At 35.9% G+C, this 18,227-nt stretch overlaps 1 protein-coding gene across 1 annotated transcript in view; it reads left to right on the top strand.

The window, feature by feature from the left end:
• APC (APC regulator of WNT signaling pathway) overlaps positions 1-18,227 on the top strand; it is a 78,970-nt gene that overhangs the window by 9,737 nt on the left and 51,006 nt on the right. The window contains exon 3 of the mRNA XM_063295331.1: positions 17,506-17,658. Coding sequence (XP_063151401.1) covers positions 17,524-17,658 — 135 coding nt within the window. The 5' untranslated portion in view covers positions 17,506-17,523. The remainder of the gene's footprint in view (positions 1-17,505; positions 17,659-18,227) is intronic.

Below are 18,227 nucleotides of genomic sequence, written 5' to 3'. Positions count from 1 at the left end.
AAGTCAGTGATATAACATGTTTTTTTAAAAAATATATTGTTGTACCATTTTTTAAAATAGAATTCTTGAAATAGTATCCATTTTAATTATAAAATTTCTTCCCATTTGAAAGATTCCCAGAAATTACCTTTTTTCATCCCTGTCATGTAGATGATCACACTTAGATGTTTGATTAGCTGAAGTGCAGTTAAACATGAACCGTTGGATCCAGATGTAGTTAGACCATAGAAATCAATGAGTCTTATATTTGTCCGGAAGTCCCATTATTTCATTGGGCATACTCTAAATTTAGATCTGTATTCATTATATTTAAGGCAAATAAATGTTTACAGTATATGTATGTAATACACATAGGATTTCAAAAGGAGTTGAATGAAAAGCTATTATTTTTGCAGTTTATCTTGCTTGAAAATCCTTCATATACAAATGTGTCACTCAAATATATTTATAGGCTGGTATAGGATGAAGGGGAATCTCTAGCATTGGTTTCAGGTAGAGTTGATGACCCCAGCTTAACAAAGTAGGGAAGCTAGATATTGCATAGGATTTGTGTGTGTGTTTCTTATATTATTCTATCCTTGAAGATGACAGTGATCAGTGAGGCAATGATTTAACTAGAGTAGGTGGAGCTACAACTGACAGTTTTTGTGTGATGGTCTAAATAGCTTCATTGCAAAATTGGTCATGGTTAATGTGCTTGGTTTTCTTACTGTATCACACACACAAATGTAGCAAAAAATTGTGATGTTGAAAATGGGTCTGTTTTTGTTCAATTTTAGTAATCTCAAGTGCCAATAGAAAAAAGCTGGATTTGATTTCATTATTAAAGAGATAAGTGTATGTTTTTTAATTATTTTAAAGCATTAATTTAAAACATGTTTTTCTGTTATAAGTTCCAAACAATGCCCTTGGTGTCTCAATAATTTTTTCATGATGCCCCTAGGCCAAAACTGTCACCTACCTTGATCTTGTAGTTTGCAATCCTGTGGCACCCTTGTGAGTTTGCGCTTCATGGATGTAGTGGGTCAAACATAGGCTTTCCTGTTACACGTGCATTTTTTTTAATTTATAGAATTGCTGAAGCTAATTATTTATATGCATTTTGTTTTGTAGTGTACTTGACAAAGGAATTTTCCAAATGAGTTAGGCTTCCAAACAATAAAACTTGTTTTACAGGTATTTGAGACTGAACTTGGGACATTGGGAGATTCAGAATTGGAGCTGGAGATAACCACAGTATAACTCAGTTTTCATGTCCAAAATGTAGTATGTGATTTTGATTTAATAGGTTGTGTGAAACCAACCATTCTGATTTGTACTTAACACAATATGTGAACAGATTGTTGATGTTTATGGGATCCAGTTTCTTTAAGTAGTACCTGCTCAATAAAATCTTACTGGCAGTCCTGATTAATAGTCATACTCAGCTCATGTGGCTTCTCAAATGAAACACAATTTAAAGAAGAAAAAATGTTAGTTGTGTTGCTGGAAAGATGATATAAGTAATTGCTTTTAGAGGCCATCAAAAATAGCCCAGAGTTGTAGACTAGACCATGAAAATAATAATAATAATAATAATAATATACCACAAGGAGCAGTGATAAGCCACTTCTGTATTGTTGCCAAGAAAATTAGATGGATGTGTCCATGCTCTACCTGAGGAAGACTTTCTTATAAATTACAGCAAATTAAAAATAACTTTGTAATATATACACAATGTTGCTTTAAAAACTGTTTTTGTATTTAATGTTTTAAATTGTTTTAAATTAATTACCACTATTACATAAACTTGATCATATAAATAGGAAATGAAGGTAATTTTTGTTAGCAATCTACCCTAAAGCAGGATCTTGCAATTTAAATTAAAATGGATTAGATGACTGTTAGGATTAGTAATAGAAAACAGATCTGAACTGGCTTTCTCTGTCATCAGGGGAACTAATTCTTTTCCATAGTAACAATTTGAGTTCATTATCAGTTGCCATTAATATACAAATATTACTCTTGATAAATCCCATCTCAATGCAAAGATAAATCCTTCTGTTAAATAAAAAGAATTCTGGATATGTTTCTTTCCCCCAGTCCAGGTATTACTTTTCTCCTGACTCCATTTTATTTTGTTTTCCTCTTTTCTCTGTAAAGGTTGTGTCCTTTCCTGTTCTCATTGACAAGTCCCCCCTCCCCCCTCTAGATTGTCCAGGCAGCAAACTGACAAGAGTAGGAAAAAGGAAGTGTTGGGTATGAAGTACAGTCTGTTACATTCTCCCGAGGCGAGCAGGGCCATTGGCTGAGTTGGGCTGGGCACCCACGTGATTGGAATGTGGCTGTATTGGCTCTGGCTGTAGCGCAGTCATTGAATACAGGAGGCTACGGGATACTGTAGACAGAATGGAGGTGCAGTCAGCATCAGAGATGGGGTAGGTGAACCTTGGCATTGTACTCCTCGTAGAAACTAGCATTTGTATCTGTGACGATGGGCTGACCCATGCAGCTACTGTGCTGATAAATATTAGAGAGGGCAGCCTGGTTGTTTTTCCCGGTCTCCTCATTTTGGCTTTTAGAAGAATATACTAGAGGCAGATTCTTAGCATTATAATCCATGTTTTTGACAGGCTAGGAGGAGGAGGTGGTGGTACACTTAGGAGGCAGTTGAAAAGAAAAGATGCCTTTATAGTGAACAAAAGATTGTTTTAAAGGTTTGACATAGAAAACTGGAGAAAATAGTATCTTAGGAGACAGATAAAGGGCAACAAAGAATGAAACGGATTCATTGCTTAGAGGACTGAGAACTGAGCCCATTGAAATCCTCCGTTCTCCTCCTCCTCCTCCTCCTCCTCCTCCTCCCTCTCCCTCCTGTCACAGAAGAAGCAGCCAGAGAAAGAGACACAAAGCAACAGAGGAGATGCCTTGATGTGAATCTAACAGCCCCGCAAAACAGAGGCTGTAGGGGAAGATGAGGCAAGTATTATAGAGGGTGAATGATGGTAGCTTTGGTTTGATATTGGGAAGCCAGGAAGATTCTGCACTGAAAATGGTGCAAAATCATATGCCTTTGTTACTGACATGATGTGTAAGTGGCATTTCTGCGGTTTACTGCAGCAGCTTTTGCTTCCTTACTAAAAAGAAAAGGCTGCCTAGAGACAAGATCATCTCCTACACTGCTGCAACCAGGAATGTAATAAAGCAGCTGCACCTGGGGGGCGGGGGGGGGGAAGCAATTGCTGAAATATAAAATAAAGATGAAATTTGGTCTCTTTGTTTTCTTTCATCATCCACCCAAACCCAAGCCTTCTGACTTATATTCATCATCAAAAGAGATTCTGAGAGTTATTTGGTCTTGGATAATGTTAATAATAAATAACATAGGTGATATTCTTCTCTTTTTTCTTGTCAGTTTTTTAATATAATATATAAGTCAGCTTTGATATCTCAGTATGGATGAAAAATGAAGGTTTTTTTCAGTACCAGCAGAATTATAAATAGTGAAGTAGTGTAGTGATTTTAAAGTAAAGGGATAAATTGAAAATAATATTTGGTAACATAAGCAGCAGACTGTATTTTAGAGGAAATTTGCTGCTTTTGCAGGAGGAGGTGGCTAATCCAGGTTATTCTTTGAAATACTTCATTTCCCCTAAATCTAGAAATGCTAAATCTGTTTTCTATGTGTGTGTGCTTTTATTTTCTTGTTTTTGGTAGAACATTAATTGCATGCTTGAGGATTGTCTAATTTTAATTATGTTGACCAATATTCCTTCTTATTTGCAAAAAAAGAGGGGGGGAGACTTAACTATAGACAGGACAGGACAGTTGAAATCCATGGAGCTTCAGTCATGAACTGAATAAATTGAATCCCATTGATTTCAACTAGTCTTCAGTCTTGAATCTCACCTAATATGTTTTCAGAAAGTAGGCAAATGAAGATGTTCTTTCAAAATGTGCAATTTTAGTTATGATTTTAAAAATTATGGCAAAGGGTATAAAATATAACCTGCCATTTAGATAAATTTAATGTAACAGAACTAGACAGCAATACTATGTACAGTATATTACCTGGCAGTGAAGTTTCATTGAACTCGGGGTGGGTGTGTGTTGTTTTCTTGCTTAACATGTAGAGGATCACACTTAATTTGATGGGATCTATATGAAAAATATTGTATGAATACTTTCGTATGAAATGTATTTTATTATATGTAATTTTAACCATTTGGACTTAAAGATATAAGTATTACTGTATAAATTGGTGGCATTCCTGAAATGCTAACAGTTAGATATAACTAGAGCACTTAGTAGCATTGGAAGATGAAGGGAGAATAACTTACTTGAGTTTTGTGGATAAGTGTGGACATATCCTTTATTATCAGAAAGATATATTGAGTTAGCATGGTATACAGCACAAAACTAGTTGGGCACCGTTGCTGCTACTCCTCTATGTGCAAGGGGCATGCAGAGAGAGGTGGGAATCTCAGGTCTGTGACATTGGCCTGCTACCTGTTTGTCAGAGAAGCATACTGTTACTTAATTTGGGCTGACACCTTAACCCCCCACCTCACTGACTCTTATGAAAACCTTTATGCTTGGTGAATAGGGAAAATTCAACTCCACTTACCTCCTATCAGTTGGATTTAGCCTATGCTGTATTATATGTTGTGACAAATATAATCAATAATATATAATCACCAAATTCCAAAGAGGAAGACAAAACCTAGGCTGTACATTGCAATTGGCGAATAATGCTTCCTAATTCTTAATCCTAAGCTTTGTCTGTAGAAGCACGTGAAGCGCAGGTATGGAATAGACCTGCAGGACAGCAGAATGACTGACAACATGTTGAATAGCCCTAGAGCAGGAGGGCTGAAATTCTAGCAAGTGAGTTGTCTGATGCAGCCGTTGACTCCATTCCCCAGCCCTGTTTGTTGCTTCCAGTCAAAGTGCATTCAGTCTCTGCCTGTCCCCAACATTCTGCCCTTTGTTAATACTCTTTCCATCATTCTCCCCCTCTTCCTACTTGAAGTGCCCGAACTCAGTCCTTTATTTCCTGATATTGCTGCCTCCTCCAGTTCTATCTTCTAGGCCTGCTCAATTCATTCGCTGCCTGAACACTCTTCCACTCATGGCACCGCATTTCCTCCTTTGCTCCTGTACTTTTTCCTCATTTTTTATCCATCACTTCCTGCCACCACAGCCACCTCTGATTCTCTTCTGTATGTGCATTTGCATCAATTTTCTCCTCCACTTTGCTTCTCTTCCCCATTTACTGACTCCATTTGGTTTCTCTCCAGCCTCTTTTTGTGCTTCTTCCTAATTCACCTTGTTGCTTGTCCTGTCCTGTTCTCCTGTTTAGACATTTTTCTGTTTTTCTTCTGCCCCTCTTGCCAGTTTTAGCTTGTTCCATAATTGCAGTTTTTTTGTCATCAGTAGATGGAGCTGTGAAACTGAGTTGCAGTGTCATAGCACCCTCTATTAATAAAAAAATACATCTACAGTACTTGTTATCTTGCAACTACAAAAAAACAAATAACATTTTAAAATAAAAATAAAAATACAATAATTTTGCATATCTTTGGAATACAGTCTTTAGCATGCTATGAAAGAGCCCTTACAGGTAGTTCTCACTTAACAACCATTCATTTAGTGACAGTTCAGACTTACGACGGTGCTGAAAATACTGACTTATGGCCGGTCCTCAGACTTAAAACTGTTGCAGCGTCCCCATGGTCATGTGATCACAATTTGGGTGCTTGGCAACTGTTTCGCATTTATGACCATTGCAGTGTCCCATGGTCACGTGATCACCATTTTCAACCTTCCCGGCTGGACTTTGGCAAGCAAAATCAGTGGAGAACTGCATGATTCAGTTAATGACTGCATGGTTCACTTAACACCCGCTGTGATTTGCTTAAGGGCTGCTGCAAAAAAGTTTGTAAAATCAGGTCAGATTTGCTTAATGCAAACCGAAATTAGTTGAAATTCCAGTCTCAATTGTGATTGTTAAGTGAGGACTACCTGTGTAACAATCAAAATTAGGTTTCACTGCCTTGGAAAACTCATGTCGTCCTTCCTGAGGTGTCTGTTTCCACCTCCGATGTATTTGTCTCATTAATTGAGTAGCAGGCTTTAGCAGTTCAGATGTCCTCTGTATAGCAGTAAACAATAATTGTCTTTTAATACCCACTTTTTTTGTTGTTCTGTTATGTGAGCTTTGCTATGCTAGATGTCCTGCTGGTAATATTTTTTGTGATAAATCTAAGAAAACAAAATTCTATTTGAATCATACCTTAAGGAAGAAAAGAGGTAGTTAGAAATCTAACTTGAATCACATGTATACGTATACCAATGTAATTTAACTGCCCAGAGTCATGGGGAGTCAGGTGGTGTACAAATTTAATAATAATTTAAATTAAATTATTATTATTGAATCTTATAATAGAAATAAATAAATAAGATTTGACTCCTTTTGTGGCTTAATATGTTTCATAGCTACATTAAGAATCTAATTGTTTATCCACCCTTTTGAGATAAGCTCATCTCTTATTTCCTGAAGTTGTCACTTCCCACTCTGATTGTTTGCACAAACTCTGTACCTTCACTTTTGCAAGAAGACAACTTATATGGGAGCCCTATTTTGTCTCTGGGAAACAGTTTCAAAGCTGGAATTCTGTATTAGAGGAGGGCTTGGCTTGGTTCACTCATTTGAACAGGTCATAATGTAGATTGTTCTTGGCTTAATGCAATGGAATAATATATCATGGTTTGTTTCAGGATAGTAAACCGAAGTCTAAAAACATTTCTGTTGGTTGATTATACTTGTGGTTTAATGTTCTGTACCAGTAGGAATACACAGAAGCCTCCTCACTTATTTCTGTCTGTGTGCTCTGCCCAAATCTCCAACGAATCCATAGAAATGCAAGAACAAACTAAAAAAAAATACAATAAAGCAAACTAGGAATTGAACAAAAAAGACATTATTTTGTTTATATATAGTATTGATTGTATGTTATTCAACAAAGCATAGTTAAAAACAATTGTCTGGGATGACATAACAGCAACGTAGGATTTTAACCTAAGGTTTGTTGAATAAACCATAGTTGCTTGGCTTACGTATAGCACTAAGCTACAATGGGTAAGTTTACGCATTACGCTATGGTAAAACCACACAAAATTGCATTATGGCTTAGTGTATATACAAACCTAGTCATTGTAAAATAGATTGGCAGAGGAATCATTTATGTGCTAACAGTGTCAGGGCATATAAAAATTGGCTTCCCATATAAACATCTGTTCGTACTGCTGTTTCTTTTGTCAATTTCTTTTAGATTGTCTACTACACAGGATTTAATGAGGTCAATTCCTGTCTGTTGGACAGAATCAATTGTTGCCAAAATATTATTTGTAGTATTATTCATAGGTAAGATAAATCACTTAGCTAACAATTTGCATCATATTCCATCCTGTCTCATAGTCTTAAATTGTGTTGCCCTTGGCCTTCTGGTATCTTCCACTAGAAATTACTTCAGTGCTCTCTCTACTTTCAAATCTTACCCTCTCATTATCCTTCCATCATCCTTCCTGCAGATGGTTTATCTGAATGCTATCAGTGAAATTGCTACTTTTCTTTGCCTTTTGTTATATTGTTATAAATCTTGATACATTGTTCCAATACAGTGATGTTTATACAATATTAATTGGAGATTATTAACGTTCTATTGTTTAGAAAATTTAGAGTGCTGAAAATAGAGAAGAGGAAAAATAGTATCAATATTAATTTACAAGCATAAAATTGACTTTTTCATCCATAGTTGAGTATAACATTGAAAAAAAGAACCACTGTGAATTTCCTCAAAGTATTTGTTATATGATAAAGGTTTTGATCTTAAACTGATTGCTTCATGTTAAAGTCTCCATTGTATTGTTTATATATATATATACACACACTAACACACAAATGTGTTTATATACACTGTATATATAAAATGTTAATAAAAGATAGAAATAGATAAATGAAGCAAATTTAACAAGGAAAAAAGAAAAGGAAAAGGAAATTAAAAAAATAACTTTTGGATTTCTGACTTCCCCCTTTTTATACATCTGCTAATTTGCAATATTTGTAGACATTTAGGCCCCCTTAAAAGCCAGACTGTAAATGATTTATATTTTCCATGCTGTGTGATGTGTTATATGTATGGGAACCATTCTTGCTTAAATTTGGTTAAACTTCTGTTGTGTACATATACTGCTAGTTTTGTGTATTCTCCAAGTTTAAGTCCCAATCAGATACCATTGGAATTGCATCCGATATTGAACAAAATTTATTCTCATTGCTGTAGGCATATATCTTATTCAATTACTATGTTTCTTACTGATTTTTCTCTGAGATTATACCTAGTAACAAAAGTTGTGTTTCATTTCAAATTTAAATTTCAAAATTTTCTGCATTGTACTTCTTTCCAGTACTTTTGGGGTTTTTTTACATGTTCACTACGTGTGATAAAATGTTCCTTCTGTTTCATGGCATTTCCAACATTTACTACTGTACAATTTGTCTACCTTAGATATTATTGATGAGTTATATACCATCTGTGGAACATTTTGTACCAATGTTCTAGGTTGTAACTTGGTGTAAGTTTTTTAGGTTTAGTCCATAATTCTTCCCATTGCTGTGTTGTAACTGTTTCTTTGAAATTTTGCATCCGTTTTGTCATACAGTTTTTTGTTTGTTTGTTCTGTCTCTGTATCATATCTAAGTAAAAGTTTATATATGTGCCCTAATATATGGAATTGGTTTTGTATGTTGTTGTTTATTCGTTCAGTCACTTCCGACTCTTCGTGACTTCATGGACCAGCCTACGCCAGAGCTTCCTGTCGGTTGTCAACACTCCCAGCTCCCCCAGGGATGAGTCTGTCACCTCTAGAATATCATCTATCCATCTTGCCCTTGGTCGGCCCCTCTTCCTTTTGCCTTCCACTCTCCCTAGCATCAGCATTTTCTCCAGGGTGTCCTGTCTTCTCATTATGTGGCCAAAGTATTTCAGTTTTGCCTTTAATATCATTCCCTCAAGTGTTTTGTATGAGCAATTCAAATTCTTTTTTCTTAATATCCCTCTTCCTTCCTGAGATCTGATTTTATCCTTCCAGCAATTTGTAAATACATTAACCATAGTATATTCCAGCCTTCATTAAGTAGTTCTTGTGAGTCTGTTTGTAAAGTCTGAATAAACCATATCTGCATATGTAATTACATTTTTCTTGCTGTAATTATCTCCAACATAAAAGCTTTTGAGGGAGAAGCTAGAGGTGAAATTGTTGGGCTTATTATTCCCTTTGTAGAATTCAATACTTTCATCAATTTTTGTTTACTAGTATGTCCTAAAACATTTTTATCCTCCTTCGTATCTCTGTACCATAGATATCTGTGAAGTCCATTAGCTAAGCTGGCTCCTTCCAGAATTGCCATTCTGCTATTTGGGGATTTTATCTCCAAATCTTCTATCCATGACAGGTAGCTTGCTTTATGATACAGTTTGAAATTTGGGGGGGGGGGTGAGACCACCTCTCTCTTTGGAATCACATAGAATTTTTTGTTTGACTCTGGGTCTTTTCCCACTCCATATAAATTTAGTGACAGTTTCTTGCCATTCTTGTAAAGTTTCTCTGATATTCTGATTGGCACCATTTGAAATAAATAGTTTATCTTGGGTAATATATTCATTATGATTATTGCAATAGATCTTAACCAATTCAATTCATTTTATTACGGTCACTGACCAGTACAAATCTTAACCAAGATAACTTTAGGTTACTCCACCTTTCAAGATCTCTCTTAATCTCTTGCCATAATTTAACATAATTATTTTGATATATTTCTTGATTGTTGCCTGTCAGTTGCAAACCAAGGTATTTCGCTGAGTAGCCTATCTGACAACCAGATTCTTCTTGCAGAAAATTAATTTCTCCTTGTGTTAAAAATCTTGTGATTGTTTTTATTTTCTGAACGTTGATTTTATATCCAGAGTGTTCTCCGTAATTATAAATTGTTTTCATTAACTGTTTTATTGCCTTTTGTGGTTCTATGGTAGTTAATATTACATCATCCGCATAACATTTAAGCTTATATTCCTCTTCACAAATGCTGAGACCTGATATTTGTTTATCACCTTGGACTTTTTCTGCCATTATTTTTCTTGCAGTGATAAATAGTAAAGGGCAGAGTGGACATTCTTGCCTTGTGCCTTTGCTGATTTGGAAATCTGCCAAGAGATTGTTGCTTTTTACCATTGGTATATACTTTTAACCCAAGCTTGAAACTCTTCTCTGGGATTCATTTTGTTCAGTACTGCCAGCAGGAATTGCCACTGCAAGTTGTCAAAGGCTTTTTCCACGTCCAAAAAAAATTAGTGCGGCTTTCTTCTTTTGGTTTATATGTTCTATTGTATTGATTATTAACCTACTGTTGTCCTTTATATTTCTCTTTGGGATAAAACCAGTTTGGTCGATATGTATAATATTTGAGACACATTTCTTCAGTCTGTCAGCTAATATTGTCATGAAAATCTTGTAATCTACATTCAGCAAGGAAATTGTTGTGAATTGCTACTTGAGATTCACTATCTCTTAACTGAAGTGAAGGAAAATGATTGTCTTTCTCGCATATGCATTTTCCTACTGAAACTCATATTGTCTTACCTTTAAGAATTCTCTTATTTTTGAAAGTTGCTACATAGAATATGGCCTCTTATCCTTCCTGGATGGTACAAGCCAACTGATACTTCCAGCTGGTGGCCTGAACTGTGAATGCTAAAAGACTTACTTATAGGAGTTGGTGATTCATCTCTTCAAGAGATCACCTTCACGTTAGGACCAGTTATAAATAAATAAGCCTTCTAGAAGAGATAAATAAGCTGAATGGTAGCTCTATACTAAACTCTTCCCTCTCTCCCAGCTATTCCTTGAAAATCTTCCTTGGAGTACAGGGAGCTTTGTAGGTTCTTTACAACATTCATTTTTCAAGCTAGTCTTTTTCTTTCATCCAGTTCCTGTGTTTCTTTAGTTCCTGCCAAGGTGTTGCTTTAGCGGTCAGCACTTCATCATCTACACTTTCTATTCTGGATAAAAAGACAAAATCAAGGGTATAAGTCCTCACTCCTCCTAACCCTAACCATTTTACTAAAATAAGGAAATGTATTCAGCATGGAAAAGCAGTATGGATGAGCCTCTTGATACATTAATTGGTCTCTCTGTGTACAGTGGGACCAGCATATAATCTCTGCATTTTTTACCATATATTTATCTATGTATTTCTTGATGCAAATGTCTACCAAGTAGTTTTCAAGTTGTGCAATCATCTTTTACTGTGCAAGGTGTCAGCTTGCAAGTGCTTTGACAAATGCTTGCAATAATGGGTTTTGGCCTGGAAGTTTTTTAGATTTTTTTTTCTATGATCGCTGCTAACAGCATGTGTGTGTGTCTGTTGTGTGTGTGAGAGAGAGGGAGAGATAGAGAGAGGTTTTCTATTAGCTAATTTACCCTTGGAGGAAAATGAACTATAAATGTTGTCTGTCACCTAATATATTTTTCATTAAAACCTGATCCATTTGGGAACATACTAAATTGCTTTTGTGGGGCAAATCTGATTTTTAGGAACTTGTGAGGGAGATATGTTTTAGCTGTATGCAGTGTTTTTTTTTTCTTGGAATATTGCTGTTAAAATGGATTTAAAAGTTTAAATAACAAAAGTTACTGAATTTGCAGTTCCTACACCCAAGTACAAAATGGAAAGGGGTGAGATGGAAACCATCTGAAATCTTATTCAGTGGGTTCTGTCAGTATAGCCAGTGGTCAAAGATGCTGGAAGTAATAGTTTGAAGGGTTACACATTTTGCATTCATAATATAAATGTAGCTTTATACAGAATGAGGGCCATATTTAATCTTTGAATGGGGTATTAGAAAGCACATTCCAGATGGAATGGAAAGTAACCTCTTCAAGTTTGAGTTCAGCTTCTGGTGACTTCATGGATATGTCTGTGTAGTTTTCTTGGGAATATTATGGAAGAGGTTTGCTATTGCTTTCTTTGGGGATTTTTTAAAAACTTTCCAGACTAACCCTTAATTCTGTTATTTTTTACTGGTCTTCTATCCAAGCAGCAACCAAAAGGAAGAGCAAGTTGCCAGAGTGGGCAAGGCTATTAAAAACATAAACATAAAGAAATCAGTGTTAATTGTTTCAAGTTAAATTAAATCACATGTGTTATTAAGTATTTAAATTAAATTAAAGATTTATACATTCCCTCACATCTTAATTGATTTCTCTCTCTAGGTTATTTGTTTTTATATACACACACAAGCGCACACACACTTACACACATGGACCTTATTTAGGCCAGCATAATGAATTAATAAGTATGGGAGCAAAACTAATCGGCAAGGAAAATGCATTTGATTTTTTATTTTACTTACTGTTCATAGTTCACTTGTGAATTAAGCTTTCCTTCAGTCATGCCCCTGGTATGAATGGAATATTTGTATACACATGCATACCTTCTGATCATCATGCAGCATCTGACATAGTTCTTGGAATCAAGGAAATTGCTTAGCCATACTCCTATCCAAAATACCCTGTTGCTCATTCATTTTTTAATAGTAATTTTATTAAACATTACAATTAAAAAGATAAAAACTAATGCAAGCTAAGAAAAATACAAGAATAAAAAGAAAAAATAGTAAGTGCAGAAAATAAAAATGAAATAGAAAGAAAAATAGAAAAGAAAGAAAAATAAGAATATAGTAAAGAAAAAGAAAAGATATATATAAAGAAATGACTTCCCCTTTCATCACAACAAGTATAAACAGTTTTAGTAACTCATCACCTTCCCTTAAAATACAACACATGATTTCTTCTTCCCATATCTCATCTCTTATCTATAAACAATTCCTTAAAATCTTGTCATTCAGTCTTGGTCAGCAAAAGTCCATTAAGGGTTACCAGAGATAATAACATAATGTGTCTATTTTAACCCTGATCAAATAAACTGATTTTATATTCCTTCCTTTTACTTTTAACAATCTTGATCTTTAATCCATTCAAATAATGTCCTAAAACTTGTTTTCTTTTTCTTTTTTCTTTGTCCCTTCTCACAAAATTCTTCAAAACTTTGACAAGGCTATATCCAATATAGAAAAGTTATCCAGCTCACTCTTTTGGTTTGTTATTTGTATATCCCTTTTAACTATTAAGACATCAGCCAGTTTCATTTGTATATCCAGTGTAGCATCTTTATCCATATCATTCTTGTAGCCTGTCATTTTTAAATCCACTTTCAGATCAGTCTCAATCTTGTCAGATGTAAAGTAACTTGTTCCTCTCCCATCACATATTTTAAACACAGTCTATCTATGATGGCAGACACTCTTAAAATTAACTTCTGGGTCTATTGTTCACAAATATCCCTCAATACATCCAATGTTAAAGTATTTTGCTCTGTTCCGTATTAGTCAAATTTAAGTGTTCTTCTCCTTTAATTGTAATCTTTAGTTCTTTCTGGTTCCATCTAGTGTCCAACCTTTAAAGTCCCATCCTATCATTTTTTTTAAGAATTCAAAACAACAGCATTTTCCCATGGGAAGGATTCTTATAATTAATTTCAGAATCTTACTTCAAATCGATCTGGACTTGTAGTCTATTTGTAACTTTCCAGAATCAATGTTCTAATCACCCTTTTTCTGTTTATTCAAAAAAATATTTTTAAGTCCTTAAACTTGTATTTAAAACTTCTTTTGCTAAATATTGAAAGAAATTCACCAGGTACTGTAAAATGTGTCATTATAAAGGTTCCTAATAACTGAAAAGCAGTTAAGCAGTTTCCAAAAGTGATTAGAAAAGGAGGCATGTGAACCCTGTGTCCATAAAGGCGCTGACCATGGTTTGGGCAAAGATGGCGTTCCCTTGTCTCCCAGAGCTCTAAATCCACTGGAGACCGCTGTCTTGCAGTCTCCTCATAAGGAGCAACTGTCTGGAGCACTTGTGGACGATCCCAAGTCCTCTCCTTGTCTGGAGAGGGATCCCAAAGAGCTGATCCACTTGCTGGCTCTTCATTCTGCTGTGATCATCAGCTACACTCTCAGCGGAGCTGTCTTCAGTTCACCATTTCTTCCCCAGAGGTCTCGTGTTGCTCATTCATGACCTAATACCTACTGTTTTAGAATTAAGATATCACTTACATTCTACCATATTTCATTAGGTGCATTCTCTGATTTCTGTTTCTATTCAATTTCATCTTTTTAGAGAAAAATAGGAAAATATGTGTGTCTATTGTATTCAGGTAGCATTCTCAAATGGAATGCTAGTCACATACAGTAATATTCATTTAGGTACTTGCCGTCAGGCATACTGGTGAAGCTACTGCCTACCATCCTCTCTGTAGCCACATAGAAGCAGATCCATTTTTCATAAAATTCAAATGAACCTTAGAGGCCATCTAATCTAACCCCTAGTCAATACAGGATCCACTATCTCTGACAGATGTCCATTCAGCCTCTCCCTTTAGCAAGGGAGAACTTACCGTTTCATATGGTAGCGTGTTCCACTTAATATCTAACCTGAACCTTTTCCTTTGTAAATTTAACTATTGATTCTGCCCTCTGGGTACCAAAATAAGCACTCTTTGTTTTGTGAGACAGCCCTTCAGGTATAACTGCTGCTGTATCTCCCCTCAGTCATCTTTTCTGTAAGCTAAAAGATGCTTACAGAATGCTCCCCTCGGTCATCTTTTCTGTAAGCTAAAAGATGCTTAAAAGAAAACTCCTGCGGAGTTTTACATTGTCTGTTATATTGTTCATTTTGGCCCACTGCTCAAGTCTGTCTTGATTGTTTTAAATCTCTCTATGTAAAACATTAGCCACCCTTCCCAGCTTTGTGTTGTCTGCAAACTTTATAAATACCTCTTTAATTTCCTTATTCAGGTCACTGATAAAAATGTTGAACAGTGCATGGCTTAAGACCGAGGCTTATGGCATTTCAGTCAATATTTCTTTTCAAGCTGAAGTTGAAACCATTCGTGAGTGCTCTTTGAGTACAGTCATTCAATCAACTGTGAGTCTAACAATAGTTATCATCTAGGGCATGTTTTACCATTTTATTAATGCAGATATAATGAGGTATTCTGTCAAAAGCTTTACTGAAATCCAGATACACCATGTCTACACCATTATTCTGACCTACTAAGTTTATAACTGTCACAGATAGAGATTAGGTTAGTCTGGCACAATTTCTTTGTAACAAACCCATTCTAACTCCTGCTAGTTGTAGTGCTTATAAAACCTGCTCGATAATAATTTTAAAATACCTCGTCCAGCATAAATATCAAGCTGACAAGTCTGTAATTTCCTGCGTCTTATTTCTTCCCTTTTCTGAAGATTGGGATGACATTTGCTATCCTCCAGGCTTCTGTGACCTCATCAGTACCCCAGGAGTTCTCAAAAGATTACTAAAAGTGTTTCTGTGGTCACAGTTCCTTCAGTACCCTGAGATATAAAAGTGATCCTCAGGTTACGACCACTCATTCAACTACTGTTCAATCTTACAGCGGCACTGAATGAGTGGTAGTTATGACTGGTCCTCAGAGTTCTGGCCATTTCAAGCATCCCCATGGTCACAGGATCATGATTTCTCATGTTCCCCGCTGGCTTCCCACAAGCAAAGTCGATGGGGAAGTTGGCAGGAAGTTGGAAGTTGTGGTCATGTGAGGTCCTCGCTTAATGACCTGCACAGTCCTTGCTTTACGACAGCAGCTGGGACTGCCAGAACTGACATTGCTAAGCAGCATGGTGTGGTAGATTTTGGCAGTGTCACTGGTTCTCAGGAAGGAAGGAGCACATTCCAAGGAGGTGGAGGAGATAAGAGGACGCACAGTCTGAGAGGCAATGGTAGGAAAATGAAGAGGTTCAGGATAGCCCCGCCCTAGAGTCTCCCAGGTTATTTCCCCTTAGGTTAGGTAGAGTAGCTTTAGTCTGGCAAGATTCTGTCTATACATTGTGAGCAAATAAAGAACTGGAGTTTGGACTGACTCTTCGTTGTTCTTGGGCTGGGCCTGACTCATGGTGACATGACATTGCACTTTACAACCGCATCACTTAGTGACAGCAATTCCAGTCCCAATTGCAGTCATAAACTGAGGACTACCTGTAATCCATCTGGTCCTGAATTTGTTTAAATTAGCTATGTTCTCTCTCTTATGTCTCTCCTTGTCTATCTTAAATTACAATTCTTTTGTTCTCCCCATGGCATAATGACCAGCTAAGGCTCTGTTTACCTTTGGAAAAAAGACAGGCATAAAATACGAGTTCAGAAGTTTTGCCTTCTCACCATCATCCATTATCAATTCACCACTTTCTTCTCACAGTGGACCTACATCCTCTCTGGCTTTCCTTTTATTTTTAACATAGCCTTTTTTTGGTTTTGGTATCTCTTGCAAGCCTTGGTTCACTCTGAACTTTAGTATTTCTCACAGTTTTTGAAGACAACCTTATATTCTTCTTCGGTTATGTTCTTCTCCTTCCATCCCCCAGCTTGCTGACTGGGGAATTCTGGGAGTTGAAGTCCACACATCTCAAAGTTGCCAGGTTCAGAAATGCTGTCAGCATACTATCAGGCATGTTTTAGTAGTAAGGGAGACTGTGGACATCTTTTCCTTCTTCCAAGAGGTAACTATTAACTCTCATCCCTACTTCCACAGTGAGAAATTGGGTGTGTCTGGGTCCTGGCAGGCAGTTACTGTGGTTAAGGGGGAAACTCACACTTAAGCACAGCACCTTGAATGAAAGGGGTTTGTCCATTTATTACAGCTTGTTAGTTGGTTCTCTGAATTATTGTTCTGGTTTTGAAAATGAATTCAAACATACTACTTGTCTATATGAAAATGCATGTACTAAAATTTGGATTGGAAATTCCTCATTGGTGAATAGTTTGATATAGTCTTAAATGTTATTGTCTGAAGTAAAAGTATTCAAGTCAGTTGGACAGCATTACAGTGAATATTGGTTTAAATTACAACTTACTATTTCAGAATATTTTTATGATAATTTTAAAGAAATAAGAGAATTGAAAATATGGATTGGACTATCACAAGTCAGAGTAGCTAGCTGATCTTGTCTGATTTAAGAAGCTAAGCAGGTCTGCTCTGGTTTGTACTTAAATAGGGGATTACTTGGGAACCAGGGCTGTTGGCTAGACCCGAAAAATCCCAGAAAAAAGCAATGGTAAATCACTTTTTTAACACTGTTGAGAAACCTGCATGAATGTAGTGACCAAGTGTTGAACTTCATTTGATGAAGTGTTTACCTTATCATAAAAATAAAAACTTTTGTTACAAATTAAATAAAGCTGTTTTTATGATGTATAAAAACTGTGGTGTTAAATTATTTAGAACTAAAGTAATGCCCTATAAATTTTTTTATAGTTCATGATGCTTCTTGGAGCAGATGAAACCAAATGTTTATCCTGTATTTGCTTCAGGTCCTGGGGTAACCCAGAATGGCTGCAGTGTCATATGATCAGTTGTTAAAACAAGTAGAGGCATTAAAAATGGAGAACTCAAATCTTCGACAAGAACTGGAAGATAATTCAAATCATCTTACAAAACTGGAAACTGAAGCATCTAATATGAAGGTATAAAAATCATTTTACTTTAAAAGTACTTTGGGATTGTGGTTCAGATTGTGCGGTTCCATGAATTTTTTCCATAATGCAATGGATTTCAGCTTTGTGCTTTTAAAAAATTGATTTAAAAATTGATTTTAAAAAAATCCCTGTTGTGCCAGACCTATTTTGTGTGTGTGTGTGTGTACATTCATATTCTTTCTTACAAATGTTCAAGGTAGCTGAAAAGAATCATATACTCATTGTCTGATAGAAAATAATGTGCTTTTTTTAGGAAGCTCGAAGGATAAATACCTTTTGTCATCCATCTATCGTCTACCTACCTACCTACCTGTCTTTCTATTTATCTAATTTAGTCACCAGCCATCTCACTCAGAGAGCAACTCTGGGCGGTTTATATGACATATACCTATATGTTACAATTTCTTAAGTAAAGTAATTGGCGATTGTGCCATAGTAATGGTGGAGAGCTGCTTCTTCATGTTTTTGTGTTACTTGGCTGAGCACAATTCCTTGTAAAATCTACACTTCGGGAAAACATATTCTAAGGGAAGACATGTTCTTCTCAAACTTTTTCC

The sequence above is a fragment of the Candoia aspera genome, chromosome 2 (assembly GCF_035149785.1).
Source record: "Candoia aspera isolate rCanAsp1 chromosome 2, rCanAsp1.hap2, whole genome shotgun sequence".
Classification (NCBI taxonomy): domain Eukaryota; kingdom Metazoa; phylum Chordata; class Lepidosauria; order Squamata; family Boidae; genus Candoia; species Candoia aspera.
This window is presented reverse-complemented; position numbering and strand designations above follow the sequence as displayed.